Below are 20,236 nucleotides of genomic sequence, written 5' to 3' on the forward strand. Positions count from 1 at the left end.
CGTTCTAAAATCATGAAATACAAGTGTTAAATTTTCGTATTAATATTATGTGAATGTATGTGTAAACCAACGATGATGATTGAAGAATATTTCAAAAAGAAGAAGAACACAAATTTACTTCCCTAATAAATGGGTACCATACACTAACGATATCATAGATGGTACGACCATACCACATAAAGTCGGGATGATATCCTGAATTGGTGGTTAGGCGCTTCTTATGGTTATTGTTTATGCGGGTTACCCTTTGTGGAACCTTAACCCCCAATATAGTTTTTACTGCACAATTTCCTTCCGTGTATAGTAATTTAAAGGGTAATTTATTACATTCATGAGCCCCTTGTCGTTTGCTTTCGGCTTCTACAAACGTCAACAGTTCTTTCGGTGGTGAGCTTCGTTCCGGCAACAGCTTGCGGTTCCTTGCTCCGTGTAAAAAATAAATACCTGGACATAAGTCACCGTTTCAGTTTTGAAAACCTTTTTTTTTTTTCATTGTAAGTATTTTTGAATAGTCTATGATTTTTGCTTGGTTGTGACATGTTTCTAATATCCCATACAGCACGATGACGAATCGGCAGCGAAGAAAGCGAAAGCGACTTCCGGCTGTGTGCAGTTAGTGCACGGCCAGAACGTCCCAGCTTTGAAGAGAATCGCAAACTCATTTTTAACCATTTCCCCCCACATGGAAAAGTAGCAGTACTTACAAAATGGTGGCTGTAAAATAAAGGAGTGGAAATTGGAGAACAACTTGAATTTGCAAATTATTGTAATATGTACTAATTCCAATTATTGTAATTAATTTGTCTAAGGAACTACTTTCAGTAGCGAATCAATGTGTGTGACAATAAAATATTGAAGTGTGTAATATGTAAACGTGTCTGATATTGAACAAAAGAAATTCCAACCATGTTTCGACTTTCTAAGACCATAGTTGGTTCATCTCGCCAAAGCAATGTTACCGTTCATCGCAAGTCAGCCCCATTTGCATTTTTGTCAAAACTGAGTTTTTTAATGGAAGTGTTGGCATTTCACGCATAGCTTCATTATACTGCATGGACTCAACAACTTTGCTCTGGAAAAGTTTTGAAAACAGCCAAACGGGTTTTTCTCGGCTTAATGATTTGTGCTTTGGGACGGACTTGTCATGAGCGGCAGTGTAGCTATTCAACCAAAAACAATGCGATCCATATGGTATTATCTAGAGTCGGTGTATAATGAGTCACGCCAAGAGTGAAGCCAAGTCTACCTATTGAACTGTCAAACCGGCTACCTATCGTGCAAAGTAAACAAGCATTACGATGCTATGAAAGGTATTGCAATTAAATATTATTTTTTTTTCCTTTGGTTTGTTTTTTTCCGTTGATCTTGTTTTCCGTGCTGAGCACCAATGCTACCGACGTGCCAGGAAGGGAGCTCCCACACCTGGACCCTACCTATCGACCCATCAACTCATGAACCGGGGACCAACGGCTTTACTTCCCATCCGAAGGAAGGCGTGATCAGAGATGTTATGCCTCAGAACATCCCGGCGGCGCCTACTGGGATTGAAACCAGGCCTGCTGGGGTGAGAGGTAATCACGCTTACCACTACACCACCGGCGCCGTTGTCAATTAAATATTAAATATAACCGAAGAAATGATCATATACACGCAGTGAGCATTACATTTGTCATGCGATACGTTTTGTAATGATCAGTAATGACAATTTCTACTATTTTTCCTTAAGATAATTTCACAAAATCACTGATATAATGAGGTAGAGAGTAGAGTAGAGAACGCTAGATGCATCCCAACAATAATGATTTGATTTTTCATACCAGCGTTGGGGCTACATTGATCCTGTTGATGGTGACAAACAAAAATAAAATTAAATCAAGTAGATGATGACCCATCTTGCCCCACCCTCCCAACATTTATATTAGTGGCGGTAAGTCCCTGTTTGCATGATCTGCTATAATTTATACATTAGATTTAATCAATACGGCTCTAAGCAAACATATTATGTTTGCTTAGAGTCGTATTGATTAAATCTAATGTCGATATCAAAGCAGCCGTACATTGTTTCAGAATTTAATCCGAGGATATCGTTTGAAGCTTACCACCACAGGTATGGGGCTGTTCATTAACTACGTAGACAGTTTTTTTTTTATTCTTGAAACCCAACCCCCCAACCCCCCCCCCCCCTGCGTAGACAATTTTCCATACAAAATTTTTAAAATTTGTATGGACCGTGCTGTTTAAACGGTTGAAGAAGTGTGACGTCAAACTCTGTCATCCATTTAAACAGCCGGAGAACGAAAGAGACGATAAGTTTACTGGGCCTCACCTGTTTACGCTCATTGATTTTCCATATTATGTGAATTTGGTTTCAACATCAACAAATCATCGTTGCTTACGGTTTTGTTGTCATTTGGAACCAGTTATGCGAGGTTACGATTGTTCGTATTTGACAGTCACCTCCCCTCAGGGTACAACTAACTCGCACTAAATAGTGCAAGCTGTTTCAACCACATCGCATTCGGTTGTGTTTTGGTTGAATGAACACCAACACGAGTAAACTGCCTATAATCCCATATCATTCCCATATGGAAAAATATGGCAGTCGAAGTTACGAAGTGCAATTTCCATGTAAATATTTGATAAATAATAGTAAAATAATTGATAATTTTTTCAACTTCAAATCTTTTGCAATGAAGCTTGCATGTTTTGTTATATCAGCGAAAAATATGGCAATTCAAAAAGCAGATCTTTAACTTGAACTATGGGCGATTGAATTTCCGGATGGGACTGATATGCGATTATTTTGCTTGATGGGACAAACTGACCTGATGTTGTTTTCACATTTTTCATGATCAAAGTCCATAGTTTTATCACATAATATGAAAGTAGCTGCCAATTGAAAGTGGATAGCATTGTTATCTCAAAATTGATAAAAAATCCATATGGGACTGATATGCGATTATAGGCAGTAAAGGCCCAAGCGCAATGACAGTGGAAGCGGAACGGCAGCGGAAAAGCCCGATCTGAGTAAGCCTACTTGTCGGTTAGAATCAAATCGACTTCAGTTAGGCATCTTGATGTCAAACTTTCCGTTTCCGTTCCGCCCACATTGCGTTTGAGCCTTAACAGGAACTAGGTTGAATCGTCTGAATGAACGCCAAAAAGGAGATCGCAACATTGTTAGTTGTTCCGAAATATTACTATAGAAAGCTATTTTAGACAACAAAAGTCCGACGAAAAAAATAAATAAATAAAAAAAAAAAACAAAGTCACAAAAGCCCATTCGTTAGAGTGGTCAAAATTTCATGTACTGCTCGAAAAACCTGCTGCGGTGGTCAGTTGCGTTGAATTGTTTTCAATGAAATGGGCAATATTTAGCATACTTAACGATAATTTTCTATATAGGAAACAGCTTGTCATCAGAATATTGCACAACAAAAAGACCCGTCAAGTATGGAAGTTACAGACAATGATAAAATATTTTATTTAGTTTTCCTGTTTTATTTTAAATCCTTATTTCTTTCCAGACGGAGAATAGAAGGTCCAAAACTGTCCTGTTGCTTGCATCCCGAATATCTTTTCCTATGTATGGTTTAATTTATGGTTGTCCCATTAAATATTCTTCCAGCTAGTAGTAGTTGACGTATTGTTATCTTGTTTTTCCTTTTGCATTTCATGTTTAATTAACTGTGTCTTACACATTTATACCTCACCCTTTCCACCTGGTCGAATGTTCAACGAGTAGAAATGTGGGCAAGGCTTTTGCTAGCATAGAGTAGAAAACATAAATAGATGGATAAAAAATAAGTTACCTTCTTTGACAAATGTGCTAAGTAGTTCAGAAAGGTTTAACCCTACTGGTGGTGCTATGAGCATGCTACTGATAATTGTATAACGAAGGAAAATCAACGCTCCTAACGAAAGGCTATAATGGAAAAAATGAGTGTTCTCTTCACAAAATCAACTGAAAGACAAATTAATTCCGAACAAAAAATACCTCTTTTATTGGATGATAAGATAGCAAATATGATAGTGGTGTTGCTGATCTTCTTCTTTTTTTGGAATGAATGACGGAGAGCAGCTTGTGAAGTATATTTGCCAAATTTATCTTTTTCTTTATCGAAAGTACGATTCCTTCATACGTCTAAAGCATGTAAATTCAAAAGGTTGTTACACTGTCCTGTTTCTTTGCCAATAGATTTCCCAAACTGCGAGCGGTTAAGAGTTGCTGCTTGTGTTGATTTTCTCTGTTTCCTCTCTGCTCTTTTTTTTATCTTAAACGGCGGTTTTGGTTAAGAAAAAAAACTAAGTTCCTAATTTAGCATCTAATGCGCTGACAGACACACTGACAGAGTTAACGCCCACTCCTTCGCTCCCTTGCTTTCGTTCCTTTCCCTATACAGCAATGTCTTTTCCTCCATGTTGGAAGGAAATGCGCTTAACTGGTGGCACACTGCTGCACTCGCACTCCCGGACCGTGGTGGTCTTCGTCCTCGTCGTAAGCGTTCTTATAGAGACCACTTCGACGATCGTGCTCTGGGTCCAGTTCAAGCTGCAAAAATAAAAAATGAGCACATTAGATTTCTAACCACTATTAAGTAAAAGATTGCATTGAAACATTGTCGGGATTGTAGAAAAATGAGATTTGCGACAACTTTGCAAAATCATCCTTTTGAGTCCCAGAGTTATTCTAGCATTCGAAAGTAAATTGTAGACTGTACTCGATTCCACAATGATGCAAATATGCTTGAACATGGATGCATTTTCGGAAGTTGGAAGTAGTACAGTCTGGCTTTTGGAGTTTTGCTAGCCGAAAAACCAATTTACACGTAATGCATAAAACATAAAATTGAAGTACTCTACTCACCATGTTGCATTCTTCGACGTCTTCGGGAACCTTCACTACGGGCCGTCCGGGTAAACACTGTTCCAAGATGGGAACCATATCGATCGGTATGGAATCCGGGAACGCGATGAAGAATTGCATGATAAGCCGTCCTTTCTCGAACGGGTTCTTGTATTGAGGCATTCCCTCACCGGACACGTATTTGATTGCCTCATGCTTCATAACTTCGCCGGAATGGGAAGTGATGACCAGATCCCGATCGTCCAGCGTTCGGATTATCTTCTGGAAACCACAAAGCGACTCGACCAGCTGCAGTTGCATGTGCATGATCAGATCCTGGCCAGATCGCTTGAAAATAGGATGTTCCTTTTCGTCCAGAACTATCACAATATCGCCGGGTTGCAAGTCGGGGTCTTGATCACCTTCGCCAGAGAATACAATCTTCTGTCCGTCGCGCATTCCCTTTTCTACGTTCACTTCAAGTATCTTGCGATCTCGTACTGTTTTCCGCCCATTGCACTTTCTGCACTTGTCCTTCTCGTCGATGATTTCGCCCATTCCTCGACACTGACGGCATGCTTCCTCAAACTGTTGGACAAAGCCTGGAGCCAGCTGCTGGATCTTGGTCACGACACCGGTACCACGACACGGTGAGCATTTCTGGACAGCACCCTTCTTGCCGCCGTGACCCTCGCATTGATCACAGATAATGTTCTTTTGTAAAGCTAACTTTCTGGTGGTACCCGAGTACAGTTCCTCCAACGTGACCGAGAGCTGGTGGACCAGATCCTTGCCACGGCGTTCTCGTTTGCTGCAAAAGAAAAATAAATCATCAGCTACTGATGCCATACCATTGGTTACAGTCTAACTTTTAACTTATGCGGCCTTTAAATAATATTGAGATTGGCTGTTCACTATAACACGGCGATGAAATGCACATATCTACCTTGAACCAAACCACACTAATCTCCGTTGGTGAAATCCTTTAAATTTCATTGGATGTTCAATGCAGAAATCGTTTTGTAAAATCCGATGAAAGATAGGGGGAAGGCGCGCATAATGAGCACCTTAAGCAATGTACACATTTTTGGTGACTTAATGCAACAAAATTGAAAATTGTAGGCTTCTTCACTTCAATATAATCCGTTTCGTTTATGACTTGATGATTAAAATTGTGACATTAGATGATTTGAACCTTTACAATGCAGTTTTCAGATTGGTTGACAAATCCGAATACTTCATCATTTCTCAATAGTGATGGAGTAATACGACATTCACTAAAGTGACTGAACTAAGGACACGGGGTATACTGCCTATAATCCCATCAGTTCCGTATGGAAAAAGTAGGCATTGAGAAAATGGCAGTCGAAGTTACGAAGTGCAATTTCCAATTTGATTTTTTTTTTTTGTGATTCGATTATCCGGAGTGAAAAAAAAATCGATACTCCGGATAATCGAGTCCGACCTGCATATAGGGGAATTTACGTATTCTCGGCAATCTAAGCAGCGATCTTCTTTCTATAGAGTTCTCCTGATGCACAAAAGTGTGCGTGAGACCGCGCGCTACCTTTTTAAGTAGTTGTGATATCGCGATACCTTTTTGTTTCTTCTTCTTCTTCATTTTTATATATGGATGTTGGATTTTAGTGTTCGTGAGATTGCGCTTGGAGATGCAGTATTGGTTTGTTTACAATCTTTTGCTGCCAGCTGCTCTAACAATTTCAGTCGAAAGAATTGTCAAAAACTGTTTTGAAACGCTTTTACAAAGCTCCAATCTTCTCTAGTGAGAGCGAGTATTGTCGGCAACCAGTTTTTCTTCGGCAACCGTTCCATTTGAACTGCATGTAAATCTGCTGTTCTATTATCGGCAACTCGAAATCAGCTACAATTTGTAGTGCGTGTGTTTCATTTCAAGAAAACCTTACTAGATTGCTTTTTCTCAGTGGTAAAAATATAGTCAAATTGAAGCTGAAAGCATAAAGAATCGTTTGCATGCATTCAGCGAAGTGTTTTCGTAAGAAAATCCAGTGAAAATAGTGTTTCAATTTGGGTTGCCGAAAATAGTCTGGCATGCCGAAGCCGTCATTTCCCCTATATTTTTTTTTGCAATTCAAAAAGCAGACCTTTAACTTGAACTATGGGCGATTGAATTTCAGGATGGGACTGATATGCGATTATTTTGCTTGATAAGACAAACTGACCTGATGTTGTTTTCCCATTCAAAGTCCATAGTTTTATCACATAATATAAAAGTAGATGCCAATTGATAGTGGATAGCGTTATCTCAAAATTGACGAAAATCCATAAGGGACTGATATGCGATTGTAGGCAGTATATTTATTATATCTTCAAGTGACTAAAATGCTTCGCTTTGAAGTTAGTTTAGTTTCCTAGCTGATTTTTAAATTATACAGGGTATATAATACTCCTACTACGCTCACACGTTGCCACTATGACGCACCACAAAAATACGTATGGGTATGTCACAATAGAAGTACGCCACAGTGGAAATCCCGAGCCATAGTTCAAACACTTATCCCATATCAAAATGAAACATATCTAGCATAACTTTTCAAAAGGACGTATGTAACATTGGATAGGAAATTAAAAACATTGGATAGCAATGTCTATATGAGATTATTAAATGCTATTTAAAAGTTAATGCTATTTTTTTAAATCTGTTTGTGCTATTAGTTGGATAAAGGGATATCGTTTAAGAGAATTGTGAAAAATGTTGAGTTTTGCAAACACGGACAAGACTTTTGATATAACAAAATCATACACCTTTTACTTGTGTTCTACTCACATACACCCTGATTGATTCGTCGGTATCACACCTTGATTGTTACATACACCCTGCATGATTCGTCTATTTGACAGAAGGGTTTTCACATACGTCAAATCAGATACACCGGTTTTTTTTTTGCAGTGAAGATACGTCGGCAACTCGAAAAGCATTGAGGAATTGTCGGTTGGTTGGTTTATTTACATAACTACCCAGAGTAGTAAAATAATCGATGTTAAAACCGGAGATGAGAGGGTCACCGCATTATCTGCTGTCAGATGTTATACGTTTTGTGTTTTTCGTATTAATAAAGCGCTGATCAGATTGATATGTGAAGTTCAATATTAAAGTCAAGATTAAAGTGCAATTTTATTAGAATACTTTTGAAATAATAAACATGTTGCTCCCGGAAATACAAAAACAAACATACAAACTTGACGCATTTGCTGATTGATAGTGGATGTTTTATTTTTTCACATACGACGCTTCACTGTGAGCGTATCTGCAGTTTTTGTGTTATCATCAAATTTTAACAGTTAAGTCATGTTAACAATAAAAGGGTGTATCAACACCATTTTAAAAACAATGAAAGAAGGTCACATAGGGCGTTCATTAAATATATTTTCCATAATGCACTACAATTTCAAACCTTGTTTTTCATGAACTCGTAGGAAAAGCATGAATTTTATATTCGGTTAGATGCAAAATATCGATTTGTTTATTTTTGCGACTTACGTCCTTTTGAAAAGTTATGCTTGATATATAAGATTAGTTACAATACCACGTACACAAATGGTGTTTAACTTTGTTCCCTGAGTCTTGTCACGCGAATAGAAAGAGCACTGTTGGACACTTTCTGAAATATTTCAATAGTATAATTCCCTTGCAAACCCAAATAAATCTATCTGTGTAAAAAAAAAAGAGATTTGCGGCAAAACCCACCAGTATCACACCCAACGTCAGTGCCTATACGTAAGCGTATTACAACGCGGCTCTCAAACAAAGGAGTAACAAGTGTGATACTATCACTGCCTGACTAGATCTTTGGTTCTCTCATGCAGTGGTTCATCAGAGAGAGGAAGCTTACACACCAAAAATTGATCAAAGATTTCAACAAAATGGTTTACTGAAAAGCAATCAGCAATCTACGATTTTACTGAAAATCAAAATTTGGTTCGTTTTTACTGAAAACCAGCAACTTGACAAGATTGCTGAAAATTCAGCATATTTCTTCATCGTCTCGTTTTCACTCTGTCAAAATAAGAAGAAAAAAAAAGCCGCAAATGTTTTTGTTTTTCGACTACGCTGAGTGCAGTGCGCGTGTGGTTGTTAAGTAATTATTCTGCAACAAGTTAATTCCGTAATGGATCCGGAAGTTAGTATAATATTTAAAACTAGCCATTTCATTCTAATTACTTGCAAATTTTTCGGTTTTAGATCTCAGTGGATTTCGATGTGATGTTTCCTAATGCTGGCGACTTCAATGAAACCTGGGAAATTTTGCAGCCAAAAATACTGGCAAAACACCACAGCTTGCATTCATATATCAAATCCCGTGAGAAAATTTGCTGTGAAAATGGATACATTTTTGATTATGTATTTGTGGTTTACAGAATTTATTCGAACACTTGTTATCGTAAAGGACAAACTTCCAACTCGTGGGGCTTAGCGTGCAATTCAAGGACCATAAAAGATCACAAACTACTGGGATCATATCATCGAGTGGATCAATGTATGAGTAATCAATAATTTAATAAATTATTCTAATTTGCAAATAATACTAATGACCTTTTCAGCCCGAAGACGACGTTGAGCAATTCGCTTTTGGATATTCTAAGACCAAGCTACCGATCTTAATCATCAAGGCACCACAGTATGAGGAAGGAGCAACATACATCCGTTTGAATAAACGTTGTTTTCGGCAGGCTGTGATATTCGCCGAGCATTTTTGCTTTTGGTTAAAATATACTTTATTTTCAAATTCAATTTTGAACCGTCTCTTGATAATTTTTACAATTTTTTCGTTGGAGCCGTTTTGTCCGTGGATAATATGACGACAACTACAAATAACTTTATCTTTCAGCTCACGTCATTTTAACTACTCGAATGAAGTGGTTAATTCTATCAGCAAAGGCTGTCAAATTATGCGATTGCTGAATTTTCAGCAAATCTATTAAATATGCTGATAATTCAGTAAACCTCTGTCAAGCAGAATGACATTTCACATTGCTGAAAATTTCAGTAATTTTATATTGCTGGAATGATTGCTGAAATTTCAGCTCGGCAAAATTCAGCAAAAAATTGCTGATTTCCAGCGATAAAAATTTGGTGTGAGTAATCCACATCGCCTGCTAATGGCGCCATGATATCGCGGCATGAACCAGCAACGCCGGCCATTAACCTACCGTATCCAACACTCCACTATTATAAAGCATAAAATTAAGCCCACCCTACAAGCAGCAAGGTGCAAAAACTAGCCAAAGGGAGGGTTTTATGTATGGAAACTACGGTTTGAACGAAAACAAGAATATGGGTGAATATTCCATTGTTTCTTTTATAAAATACTCCAAGGTCTCTCTCAAAGGCGTATTCTTTGAAACACTTTCACAGCCATTGCGTGTTTAATAAGTAACCTTTTAATAAATAGCGCTCATTGAATACGCATTTCGTGCATGTTTTAATACATTTCACAAGATAGCAAACAAGTATCCACCGCTGTGTCTAGGCGAGTTTTTCCTAATTGTAATCGTTGGGCTTGTTCATTCGGTTACCCATAGCCGGCCGTTACTGTCCACAACCACCCTATATAGAAAAATGAAACGGGCGATTAAAGTTTCTTTTTCAAATTGAAGCACTTTTCTGCAAATATATTTTTTAAGAAAAGTGTGTCAACATCATTTTCTTTAAAAAAAAGATCACCTATGAAAAAGTGACTTGAACAAGGTTGCAAAGACTCATTTCAGCTAAAATAATGTTTTTCGGAATAATAAAACCAAAAGATGGTATGATGGCATGTTTTACTTGTAACTTACAAGAAGAGGTTATAAAGTATGCGTTGGAAACATAAAACCTGTAAATTTTGCTTTCTATGAGTCACAATCAGCGATTTGCTGATCGCTGAGTGAGTGAGTGAGTTTGTGAAAAATCGCTGATTGTGACTCTCATGAAGTGAAATAAACAGGTTTAATATGTCAAACACATTCTCTGCAACCTCTTCTTGTATCCTACCAATTCAAAATTTGATCATGGCATCTAATTATTTCATAATTTAGAAAAACATTGTTTTAGCTGAAATGAGTCTTTGCAACCTTGCCCATTGAGCCCTCCCAGTCTTCCCTGATGATGATAAACCTCGGTGTTAAGTCAATACTATGTTTACGTTCGGCTCATAGGCGATTTTTACATGTTAGTCCAGAAATAAGAAAACATATGAATAGTGTACACGGTATCCAAAAAAGTAAAAAGAAAAAAAATATCCAACAGGAAGCTCTTTTCACTAGATAAAGCGGGTCAAAATAGTTTTCATTTACTTATGTGCAATTTCTATGGAATTTTCCACTCGCTTTCTACCCGAAAGTAGGTAAATATGATTATACTCAATGTTGGGCTCCCACAGCTTTTTGGTGGTTAAGCTCCTCCGTTTTTGACAATAAGAAAAAAAATGAGACAAACTAGTCAAAAACAGGTAAACATGAACTGGCCGCTGGATATTTTTTTCTTACCGTGTAATATTCACGTAAACGTTAGGTATACTGGAATTCTATCTTAATGCATAGGTACTCAGCTGATTGCAAAGCTCAATCCAGTGTATATCAAAATGACAGACGGTCGAGCCTCAACTGCCATTAATCAAATCTCAATTTCACTCCGGCCGCATGACGATAACAAAACTGACCACAATCGTCCTTGTAAACTTACCTTCGTCCGCCCATTCCTCCATTGAAGAACATTTCAAAGATGTCCATCGGACTGTGGAAGCCGCCGCCGCCGCTACCACCGCCCTTCTTGATGGCTTGTTCACCACCTTCGTCATAGATGGCCTTCTTTTCTGGGTCCGACAGAACTTCGTACGCCATCGAGATCTGTTTGAACTTGTCTCCTTCATTTGGATTCTTGTCCGGGTGGTACTTCAGAGCCAGTTTTCTGTAAGCCTTCTTCAGGTCGTCCTGGGAACAGCCAGGCTTTACGCCTAATATATCGTAGAAACCTGTTTCTTTCACCATCTTGTGCCGTTTACTTTGTTCGGTCTTGATTTTCTAGAACAAAAGAATGCAAGTGTTAACTAAAGGGAAAATCAGATGGTACTAGACTTTCAGGGGGAGGAGGGTTCTATTGCTTTTTACGTTGTAGGCGACTGCTGCTGCTACTGCCTCGAAACTATTTATAAACACCGTGGTTTCTGAAGGGATTTTGACAGTTCCTGGGTCTGTACCCACAATTTTATTTATCAAGCTGCCTTCCTGGAAACGAACGGGTGCTGAGTCACGGTTTCATATCACGCTAATCAGGAAAAACGTTTTTTTTTTTCATTAATTATTCTCCCAGCACCTATTTCACACGAAAACGAAACCGATGACGGCTCATCTCTGACGAAACAAAATGGCGACTTGCAAAAGCATTTTTGTTATATCGCAAAAATTTGTATTCCCATTTGGTGAAATTGTTCGTCTACTAGAAACATCTATACATTTTCATAAAAAAAAAAACTATGTGTGAAAACTACAACCGATGCATCACCTAACGACGGCAGAGAAAATAATATTCTCTTTGTTGTCGCCGAACACGTTTTTCTAGAACCATGAAAAATACACGCATTGACATACAGATGCCCATAGCGAAGTTCAGGGCTAAGCTAATGGCGTTTCGTTTGGATCGATCTTCCGAAGTGGCGAAAAACGAACCCGGAAGAGCAGAACAGGAGTAACTTTTCCAGATTTCCCTCAGCGGATAATATCCATTTTCAAGCAACAGTTCGTTTGAAGGGTAGTCTAAAAATAAGCAGAACATTCTAGCAGCCTGAAAAATCGATTCCCTAACAGTACAGATTGTAGCGAATGAAAAATCATTAAAATAATAACCATATTTCCCGTCGCACAAATTTCCTTCCCAGGAAGAAGCACTCTGGGGACACGTCGAATTTGCTAGACTTTGTTGATCGTTTCACTGCTGATTTTGGGATTACTTACGATGCTGATGCTAAACTTTCGAGAACAGAGAAAAATTATCGATTTTCAAACCGAATCGAGTGCAGTTTTTTGTCTGATCCGACTGTATGCACCACGTTATATAAAAAAAAGTCGATTTCCTTTTCTGCAGAAATTTATCGATTTTTCACTTTGACCGTAACTTCAGCACTTATCTCTTGGTAAACTCCACTTCCAGTTGCTTTACGTAAGGAACAGATTATCGCGACAGCGGCGCAGCGTTTTTTTCGCTTTCGCAAAATGCTTTTTCTGGAAATACTGAATCACTACTAAACAGCACTTCGTGGGTCCACATTCATGATCCTTCTTCCCCCATCAGAATACCCATACGAAAATCCATACTTACCAACACACGCAGCAACACCAGACCAGGCCTGAGAACGTTCTGGAACCGTACTGCGGTTCAAAGCAAAGTATGCAGGTTCGCTTCTAGAAAGTTCGTAGCTTTTCCACCCGAACATGAACCGATGCCGTCACGAAGATGAAACTGACGAAATATGACAGAAATTTCTACGTTGGAGTAAGCAAGATGCAAAACCAGTTTGTATAAGTACGAGTAGTACGAATAATCGAAGAACAGGTAAACGTCAAAATACACACAATGATTGCAAAACTGGATCAACAATAGAAAAAGGCCCATCAGTATTTGTAAACAAACCGTTCCAAAGCCAATTACTCACAAATCGAAGGCCGCCCACACAAACCAGTACCATCATCGTGTAGGTAGAAGTTTCCCCTATCCGATGATGGTGTTGGTTTGCGTGGGTGGCCTTCGGTTTGTTAGTAAAGGGCTTTGGAACGGTTTGTTTACAAATGATGATGGGCCCTTTTCTATTGTTGATCTAGAAATATGTAAAAAATCATTTTAAAACAATATTATTTCAGTGCCAACATTTCAAAGGGGCGTAATTGCTTTTGTAAACAATGACTTTAGCCGTCAATTTCTTTCGAATGAAATCTTACTTCTCCAAAATTACAATGCTAGCTGGTAGCCCGCATAAACGCGAACCATAAATTGACCTTACCTAAAATGGTTAAAAATTGTTTATAATCCCTGCTAAACTTTAACTGAAATGGTTATGGAACTTTACATGAACGTTTAGTGATAAAGTTTCAACCTTATGTATTATGGTTTTTTGGAACTGGACCTTACAAATAATGGGTTGTTAAGAACCATTACCGTTCCAAATTCTTGTTTTCTCCATACATTTTAGGAAAGAGAACTATATTAGAACCTTTTAACTTATGGTTTGAGAACTTTAATGGTAATGGTTATGGTAGTCAGTAAGGTCCACAAATGGTTTTGTAACATCGATCAACTTTATGTGGAATATATCGCGAATTGGTTGCCTGTAATTTACTGATTACCAATTCACGATATATTCCACGTAAAGTTGAGCGATAATACAAAACCATTAATGGACCTTACTGACTACCATAACCATTACCATTAATGTTCTCAAATCATAAGTAAAAACGTTCTTATATAGTTCTCTTTCTGAAAATGTATGGAGAAAACAAGTATTTGGAATGGTAATGGTTCTTAACAACCCATTATTTGTAAGGTCCAGTTCCAAAAAACCATAATACATAAGGTTGAAACTTTATCATTAAACGTTCATGTAAAGTTCCATAACCATTTCAGTTAAAGTTTAGCAGGGATTATAAACAATTTTTAACCATTTTAGGTAAGGTCAATTTATGGTTCGCGTTTATGTGGGAGACGAAACATTCCTCTACCTGCTGGTGTCATTATTTTTCATGAGTGAGCTTTTATTCGCGAGAAATCGACGACTAAAGCCATTGTTTACAAATGCAATTACGCCCCTTTGAAATGTTGGCACTGATTTGATTAGGGTACACCGAGAAAAAAATCCCCTAAATTTAAGTTCTTTTTACTTAATTTTGGGTAATTTTGTGTTTAGCATCCCACTCTCACTTTTTGTTGTTGTCAAAAACGGAACGAGAGATTCGACTTTCTCATGACTATCGTTCAATAAGCTTCTAGTGAGTTTATGAGCTGATATTCTCAAATTTGAGTCATTAGAAGGAGAAAAGGAAACAAACTAGTCAAAAGTAGGTAAAAGTGAACTGGCAGTTGGGGCCTTTTTTTTTACCGTGTAGAAGATTGGACCGGTGTTCTTTTCTCGGTTCTTTCTCACTTCAGCAGTACACTGCAACTGCCATGTACCCATTAATGGGTAAAAAAGGACCCATTTTTGATGACTATATGAGGCTGTCAAATAATGGGTGAAGTTCAATTTCAAATAATGGGTACTCTTTTACCCATTTCTTAGAGCGCTTCGGGCGAGAATAATGAGTACTTTTTTACTCATTAATGGGTGAAAAGCAACTTAGATAACATCTTCCAGTCCTCGCTTCAGTCGCAAAGTGTCTTAACGATGTCGAATGGAAATTGCTCGTTTGAAAAGTAGGTATTTCTTATTTTATTTCTTTCTGCCCACATCTAAACATCAATCTGAAACTTGCAGGGACAGAACTAGCCGGATCAGCAAGGAGATCCCAGGAGAGCTTTGGGAGCACCATTTCTTGCACGAACGATGGAAAGACCACTGGATGGAAAATGGTGAAATAAAGATATAAATATAAATAACGTTTTGTATTCTTAACTATTCATTGTGGCTCTTTCAATGATCCATAAATCATACAAATTCTAAAAGAAGAATCCTGGTTTAAGGATTTCAAAATTGGGTACTTTGTACCCATTTTATAAAGCCAATTATTATTTAAAAATGGGTAAAAAAGTACCCCATGATTTGACGTACAAGGTCTTTACCCATTAATGGGTAAAGACGTTTTACCCATTAAATGAGTTTACCTACTTTACTTCGAAATGGGCACTTTTTCACCCATTAATGGGTACTTTCCAGTTACAGTGTAGTGATCGAACGGGTGCGTGCGAAAAGAATGGCAATAAAACGAGCTATTACCAACATTACAAAATTAAAAATCAACAGCTTTGACATCAACGTTCGACGAATTGAATTCAAAAATGAAAAGATTCCGGTTTCGATGAATACATATAAATTACCCTAAATTTAAGTTCGTTTTTCTTAATTTTGGGTATTTGTGAGTTTTGCATCCCACTCTCACTTTTTGTTGTTGTCAAAAACGGAACGAGAGATTCGACTTTCTCATAACTATCGTTCAATAAAACGCTGTCCAGACTGGAGAGTTATAACAACAATCAATACGAAACTAACGATTTTAAATTGGCTCACCACTTTAGTAGCCTATTGGTCCCAAGCAAACGATTAACGTACCCTATTCTAGTTGAAATTCTATTACTACACTATGTTTGTTTTGATTCGCTATGAAAGTTTGACAGATAACATCAGGGGTGTGTGGATTCATGCAGAACATGCAGGGGTGAGTGAAATAGCTTGGGACTGCTTGGGACCGTTGTTCTGGTACTGAGTGAGCCAAAAATAATAATGATTTTCTTCGGGACCCAGTGGTCTTAGAGTTACCTCTATGGTTATAACATGTTATAACGGTTGTCAAATAATTGCAACACAGAAACCACCATCAAGATAGCGCTATAACATGTTAGACTACAGAGTTATAACATAGAGGTAACTCTAAGACCACTGGGTCCCGAAGAAAATCATTATTATTTTTGGCTCACTCAGTACCAGAACAACGGTCCCAAGCAGTCCCAAGCTATTTCACTCACCCCTGCATGTTCTGCATGAATCCACACACCCCTGATGTTATCTGTCAAACTTTCATAGTGAATCAAAACAAACATAGTGTAGTAATAGAATTTCAACTAGAATAGGGTACGTTAATCGTTTGCTTGGGACCAATAGGCTACTAAAGTGGTGAGCCAATTTAAAATCGTTAGTTTCGTATTGATTGTTGCTACTACCATAGAGGTAACTCTAAGACCACTGGGTCCCGAAGAAAATCATTATTATTTTTGGCTCACTCAGTACCAGAACAACGGTTCCAAGCAGTCCCAAGCTATTTCACTCACCCCTGCATGTTCTGCATGAATCCACACACCCCTGATGTTATCTGTCAAACTTTCATAGCGAATCAAAACAAACATAGTGTAGTAATAGAATTTCAACTAGAATAGGGTACGTTAATCGTTTGCGTGGGACCAATAGGCTACTAAAGTGGTGAGCCAATTTAAAATCGTTAGTTTCGTATTGATTGTTGCTACTACTGGATTGAACTAGCATTTTCACCAAATGTACTAGAATGTTTTGGTTCTATCTCTTTCACTCTACTCAAAACTGAAATGCATAAAAAAAATGACAAAATGATACGCACTCTTTGCACACTGTCAAAGAATCATTGTACACAAAATCAACTTTGTTCAAATCAAAACAAAAAAACTAACCCATCTGGTGGATGATGGCACAAGCTTCCAAGAAAATTCTATTACAGTGAACCACATTATTTAAATGGATTTCTTCGCCAGTTAGTCGTCTGTCACTTCGTTTGTGCTACCACCATAGAGGTAACTCTAAGACCAGAAGGTCTCGAAGAAACGTGCTCAACTTTTTGGCTCAGCTCTGGTACTATCTTCGGTCCCAAGCTAATCGATGCACCCCTCGAAACATTTGAAAATCCACGAACCCCTCTGTTCGCGATTGAAGCGAACGTAATGTGTTGTAGAAGTAGTAGTAGTAGTTGTTTTGTGTAATCGCCCTAACCACTTACCCAATCCTTTAAAACTCTACTAACCCCGAGGCGACCGCGGGTAATCGGTTTCCGAAACTAACCCTAATGTGCTACATGTTTAATTTGTATCAAGACCCTGAAAATAAGCTTTGATCATTTCCTTACGCTGCCGCTGGCTTGGCACGAGCATGCAAGCAGCAGCACCGACCGAGCGACGAGCGACCGACCGACCACAAACCAACGAGCGTGCAGCGAGTGCTGATTGGTTATGAATGAAGGAGAAATGAATGAATACAACATCAAAAAGAAGAAAGCCAAACATATTTAAAGCGACGCATTTTGCGCGTCGCCTGCATACAGTCCACAAGCTTTGTAAAGCAAACACCGAAATATAGCGCCGTTGAAAGTTTTAATTCATTCTCGTTTTTCCTCTTTGGACAAGCCGAAGCCAAAACAGTCCTTTTCAGGGCTATGAGTTGAGTTGGATTTCAGTCGAGCTTTTCGTTGTGTTCCTGTTGGCATTCCCACAGGGGGAATTGGCCAAATCAGCTGGAATCCTCCGAGCCGAGGATTGCCACACCATCTCCAGTGTCCGTGATCGGACATTTTTGGTCCTGCCGAACCGGATCCGTGTGATCCCATCCGTTTCTGTTGCAACCGCAACAGCGTTTCGACAATCTGACGATTGTCGAAAACTTCCTACCTTTCGTCGCTGTGATCAGCCGATCGGATTTCCTGCTACCTCACGAAAAGCTCGCAGAGTTTTGTTTTAGAATTTTCTTGTGGCTTGGCTAAAAGGAAAACCGCAAGTTTCTTCGAAAGTACAGTCGCGAGTGAAATCGAACCTGTTCGTCGTCGCGTGTGCAAAACAAAACGTACGCGAACGTCTTACGTCGTGTGCAAGTGGTGGAACGTGTTTATTCCTGTCCGTTCCTGCCTACCGTTGTGCAGGTGATCGCTGTGCTTGATGCCAATTCAACACACACCTGTGAAGAACGAAAAGGAGAAGATGGCTGAAGTGAAGACTCTTGTTCACCTTCGTGGGCAAGCGAAGGCCAAAGTGACGAGGATCCGGAAGGCCGTTGAAGAAGCATCTGGAGCTCGAGCAAGGCAATTGAGTATGGTGCAGCTGAAAGTCTTCACACGCAATTTGGAAACGCACTACCAGGAGTATTGTGATATTCATCGGCAAATCGTCGCTTTGACTCCCGCCGAAAAACTAGTGGACCAGGATGAAACGTACATCCTATTCGAAGACCAACACAACGAGGCTTGCATGTTGGTCGAAACATTAATCCAGTCGATGACCGAGCCGCAACCTCGTCCGATGCCATCGTCCCAGCGAGAAGGGATTCCTCGCATCATCGTACAGCAGCAACCACTCAAGGCTCCCATTCCCACCTTCGATGGGAAACCCGAGAACTGGCCACGTTCCAAGGCCATGTTTCTCGACGTCATGAGAACATCCACCGATTCCGACGCCATCAAACTTTACCACCTTGATAAAGCGTTGATTGGTAATGCCGCTGGAATCATCGACGTCTGCACCTTGAACGAGAATAATTATGCCGGAGCATGGGAGCTGCTGGAAGAACGTTTTGAAAACAAGCGGCTCATCGTAGACACACACATCCTGGGGCTGCTTAGCCTGAAGAAAATGAACCGAACAAGTGCCAAGGATCTTCGGGAATTAGTCGACGAAGTATCCCGACACATCGATGGATTGAAGCTCATGGAGGAAGTGATGAACGGTATGTCGGAGCGTTTCGTTGTCAACCTCTTGGCAACAGCTCTGGATGCCAAAACCCGGATGGAATGGGAATCAACCGTTCCCCACAAGCAAATTCCCATGTACAAGGACACGATGGAGTTCCTAAAGAAGCGCTGCGCAATCCTGGAGCGGTGCGAGGATGCGATCGTGAAGCCGCCCGTTACGAAGCCATCTGTACCAAGCAAGAATCAAGTGAAGAGCATCTCTACCAAAGCTTTTGCTGTCACCGGAAAGGAGTCCTGTGAAGTGTGTGGAACTGGAGCCCACCCGAACTTCAAGTGCGAGATCTTCCGAGCGATGACCGTCGTGCAACGCCAAGCCAAGGTAAGAGAGATCAAAGCTTGTTTTAATTGTTTGAAAGTGGGTCATTTAAGTAATTCGTGTACATCGTCATATACGTGTTCTAAATGCAAGGGTAGACACCATACCCTTCTGCATAGTGATAAACCGGTTTTCCAGTCTACCTCGAAATCCAATGTATCGAACGCTGAATCCCAGTCTGTTTCTGAGGTTTCACAGTCAATTTCGAAGTCTCAACCTTTTCCTGATGTTTCGCAGTCTGTCTTGAAATCGAATGTCCCAAATGTGCAATATCAATCTGTTCCCAAGGAATCCCAGTCCAATAGTGCAGTCTCGCGTTCACTGAAGCAACCCCCACGTCTGAGTCATAGTTTGTTAATGACCGCTAGGGTTCAGATTAAGGATTCGGATGGAAATCTGAAATACTGTCGAGCATTTTTGGATTGTGGTTCCCAGGCTCACCTTACTTCTCGTAGTCTGGTTAAGTCTTTGAATCTACCCCGTTTCTCCACTAACGTTGAGGTAGTCGGAGCAAATGGTCAGCGTTCAACGCTATCTGAGATGGTTAGAATTGAGATACGTTCTTGTAATTCTAACTATGCTGCGCAACTTGAGTGTCTTGTTGCTGACAAAGTTACTGGCCCTATGCCATCTGTTCCATTTGATAAAAGGAA

At 39.4% G+C, this 20,236-nt stretch overlaps 1 protein-coding gene across 2 annotated transcripts; it reads right to left on the bottom strand.

Moving 5' to 3' along the window:
• Window positions 1-3,452: 3,452 nt before the first annotated feature.
• Window positions 3,453-13,303, bottom strand: Droj2 (DnaJ heat shock protein family (Hsp40) member A4-like). Of its 2 annotated transcripts, none has more exons than XM_065231090.1 (4): window positions 13,182-13,303; window positions 11,550-11,887; window positions 4,868-5,657; window positions 3,453-4,552 (listed from the first exon to the last, which is right to left on the bottom strand). In XM_065231090.1, the coding sequence occupies exons 2-4, from the start codon at window positions 11,852-11,854 to the stop codon at window positions 4,439-4,441; spliced, it is 1,209 nt and encodes a 402-aa protein (XP_065087162.1). In that variant the 5' UTR covers window positions 11,855-11,887; window positions 13,182-13,303; the 3' UTR covers window positions 3,453-4,438. The 2 variants fall into 2 exon arrangements, with proteins under 2 accessions (XP_065087162.1, XP_065087163.1); XM_065231091.1 differs by lacking the exon at window positions 13,182-13,303 and adding an exon at window positions 12,818-13,115.
• Window positions 13,304-20,236: the final 6,933 nt, after the last annotated feature.

This window comes from Ochlerotatus camptorhynchus, unplaced genomic scaffold, assembly GCF_037179485.1.
Source record: "Ochlerotatus camptorhynchus isolate MF236.1 unplaced genomic scaffold, CSIRO-AGI_Acam_v1.1 ptg000341l, whole genome shotgun sequence".
Lineage (NCBI taxonomy): Eukaryota > Metazoa > Arthropoda > Insecta > Diptera > Culicidae > Ochlerotatus > Ochlerotatus camptorhynchus.

What these genes read in the sequence shown, in the direction of transcription:
- Droj2 (XM_065231090.1), bottom strand. Translation starts at nt 11,854, where the DNA reads ATGGTGAAAGAAACAGGTTTCTACGATATATTAGGCGTAAAGCCTGGC. An exon ending in GGAGGAATGGGCGGACGAAG is followed by an intron (nt 5,658 to 11,549) that starts GTAAGTTTACAA and finishes TTTCTTTTGCAG; the next exon opens with CAAACGAGAACGCCGTGGCA. An exon ending in ACGTCGAAGAATGCAACATG is followed by an intron (nt 4,553 to 4,867) that starts GTGAGTAGAGTA and finishes TTATTTTTGCAG; the next exon opens with CTTGAACTGGACCCAGAGCA.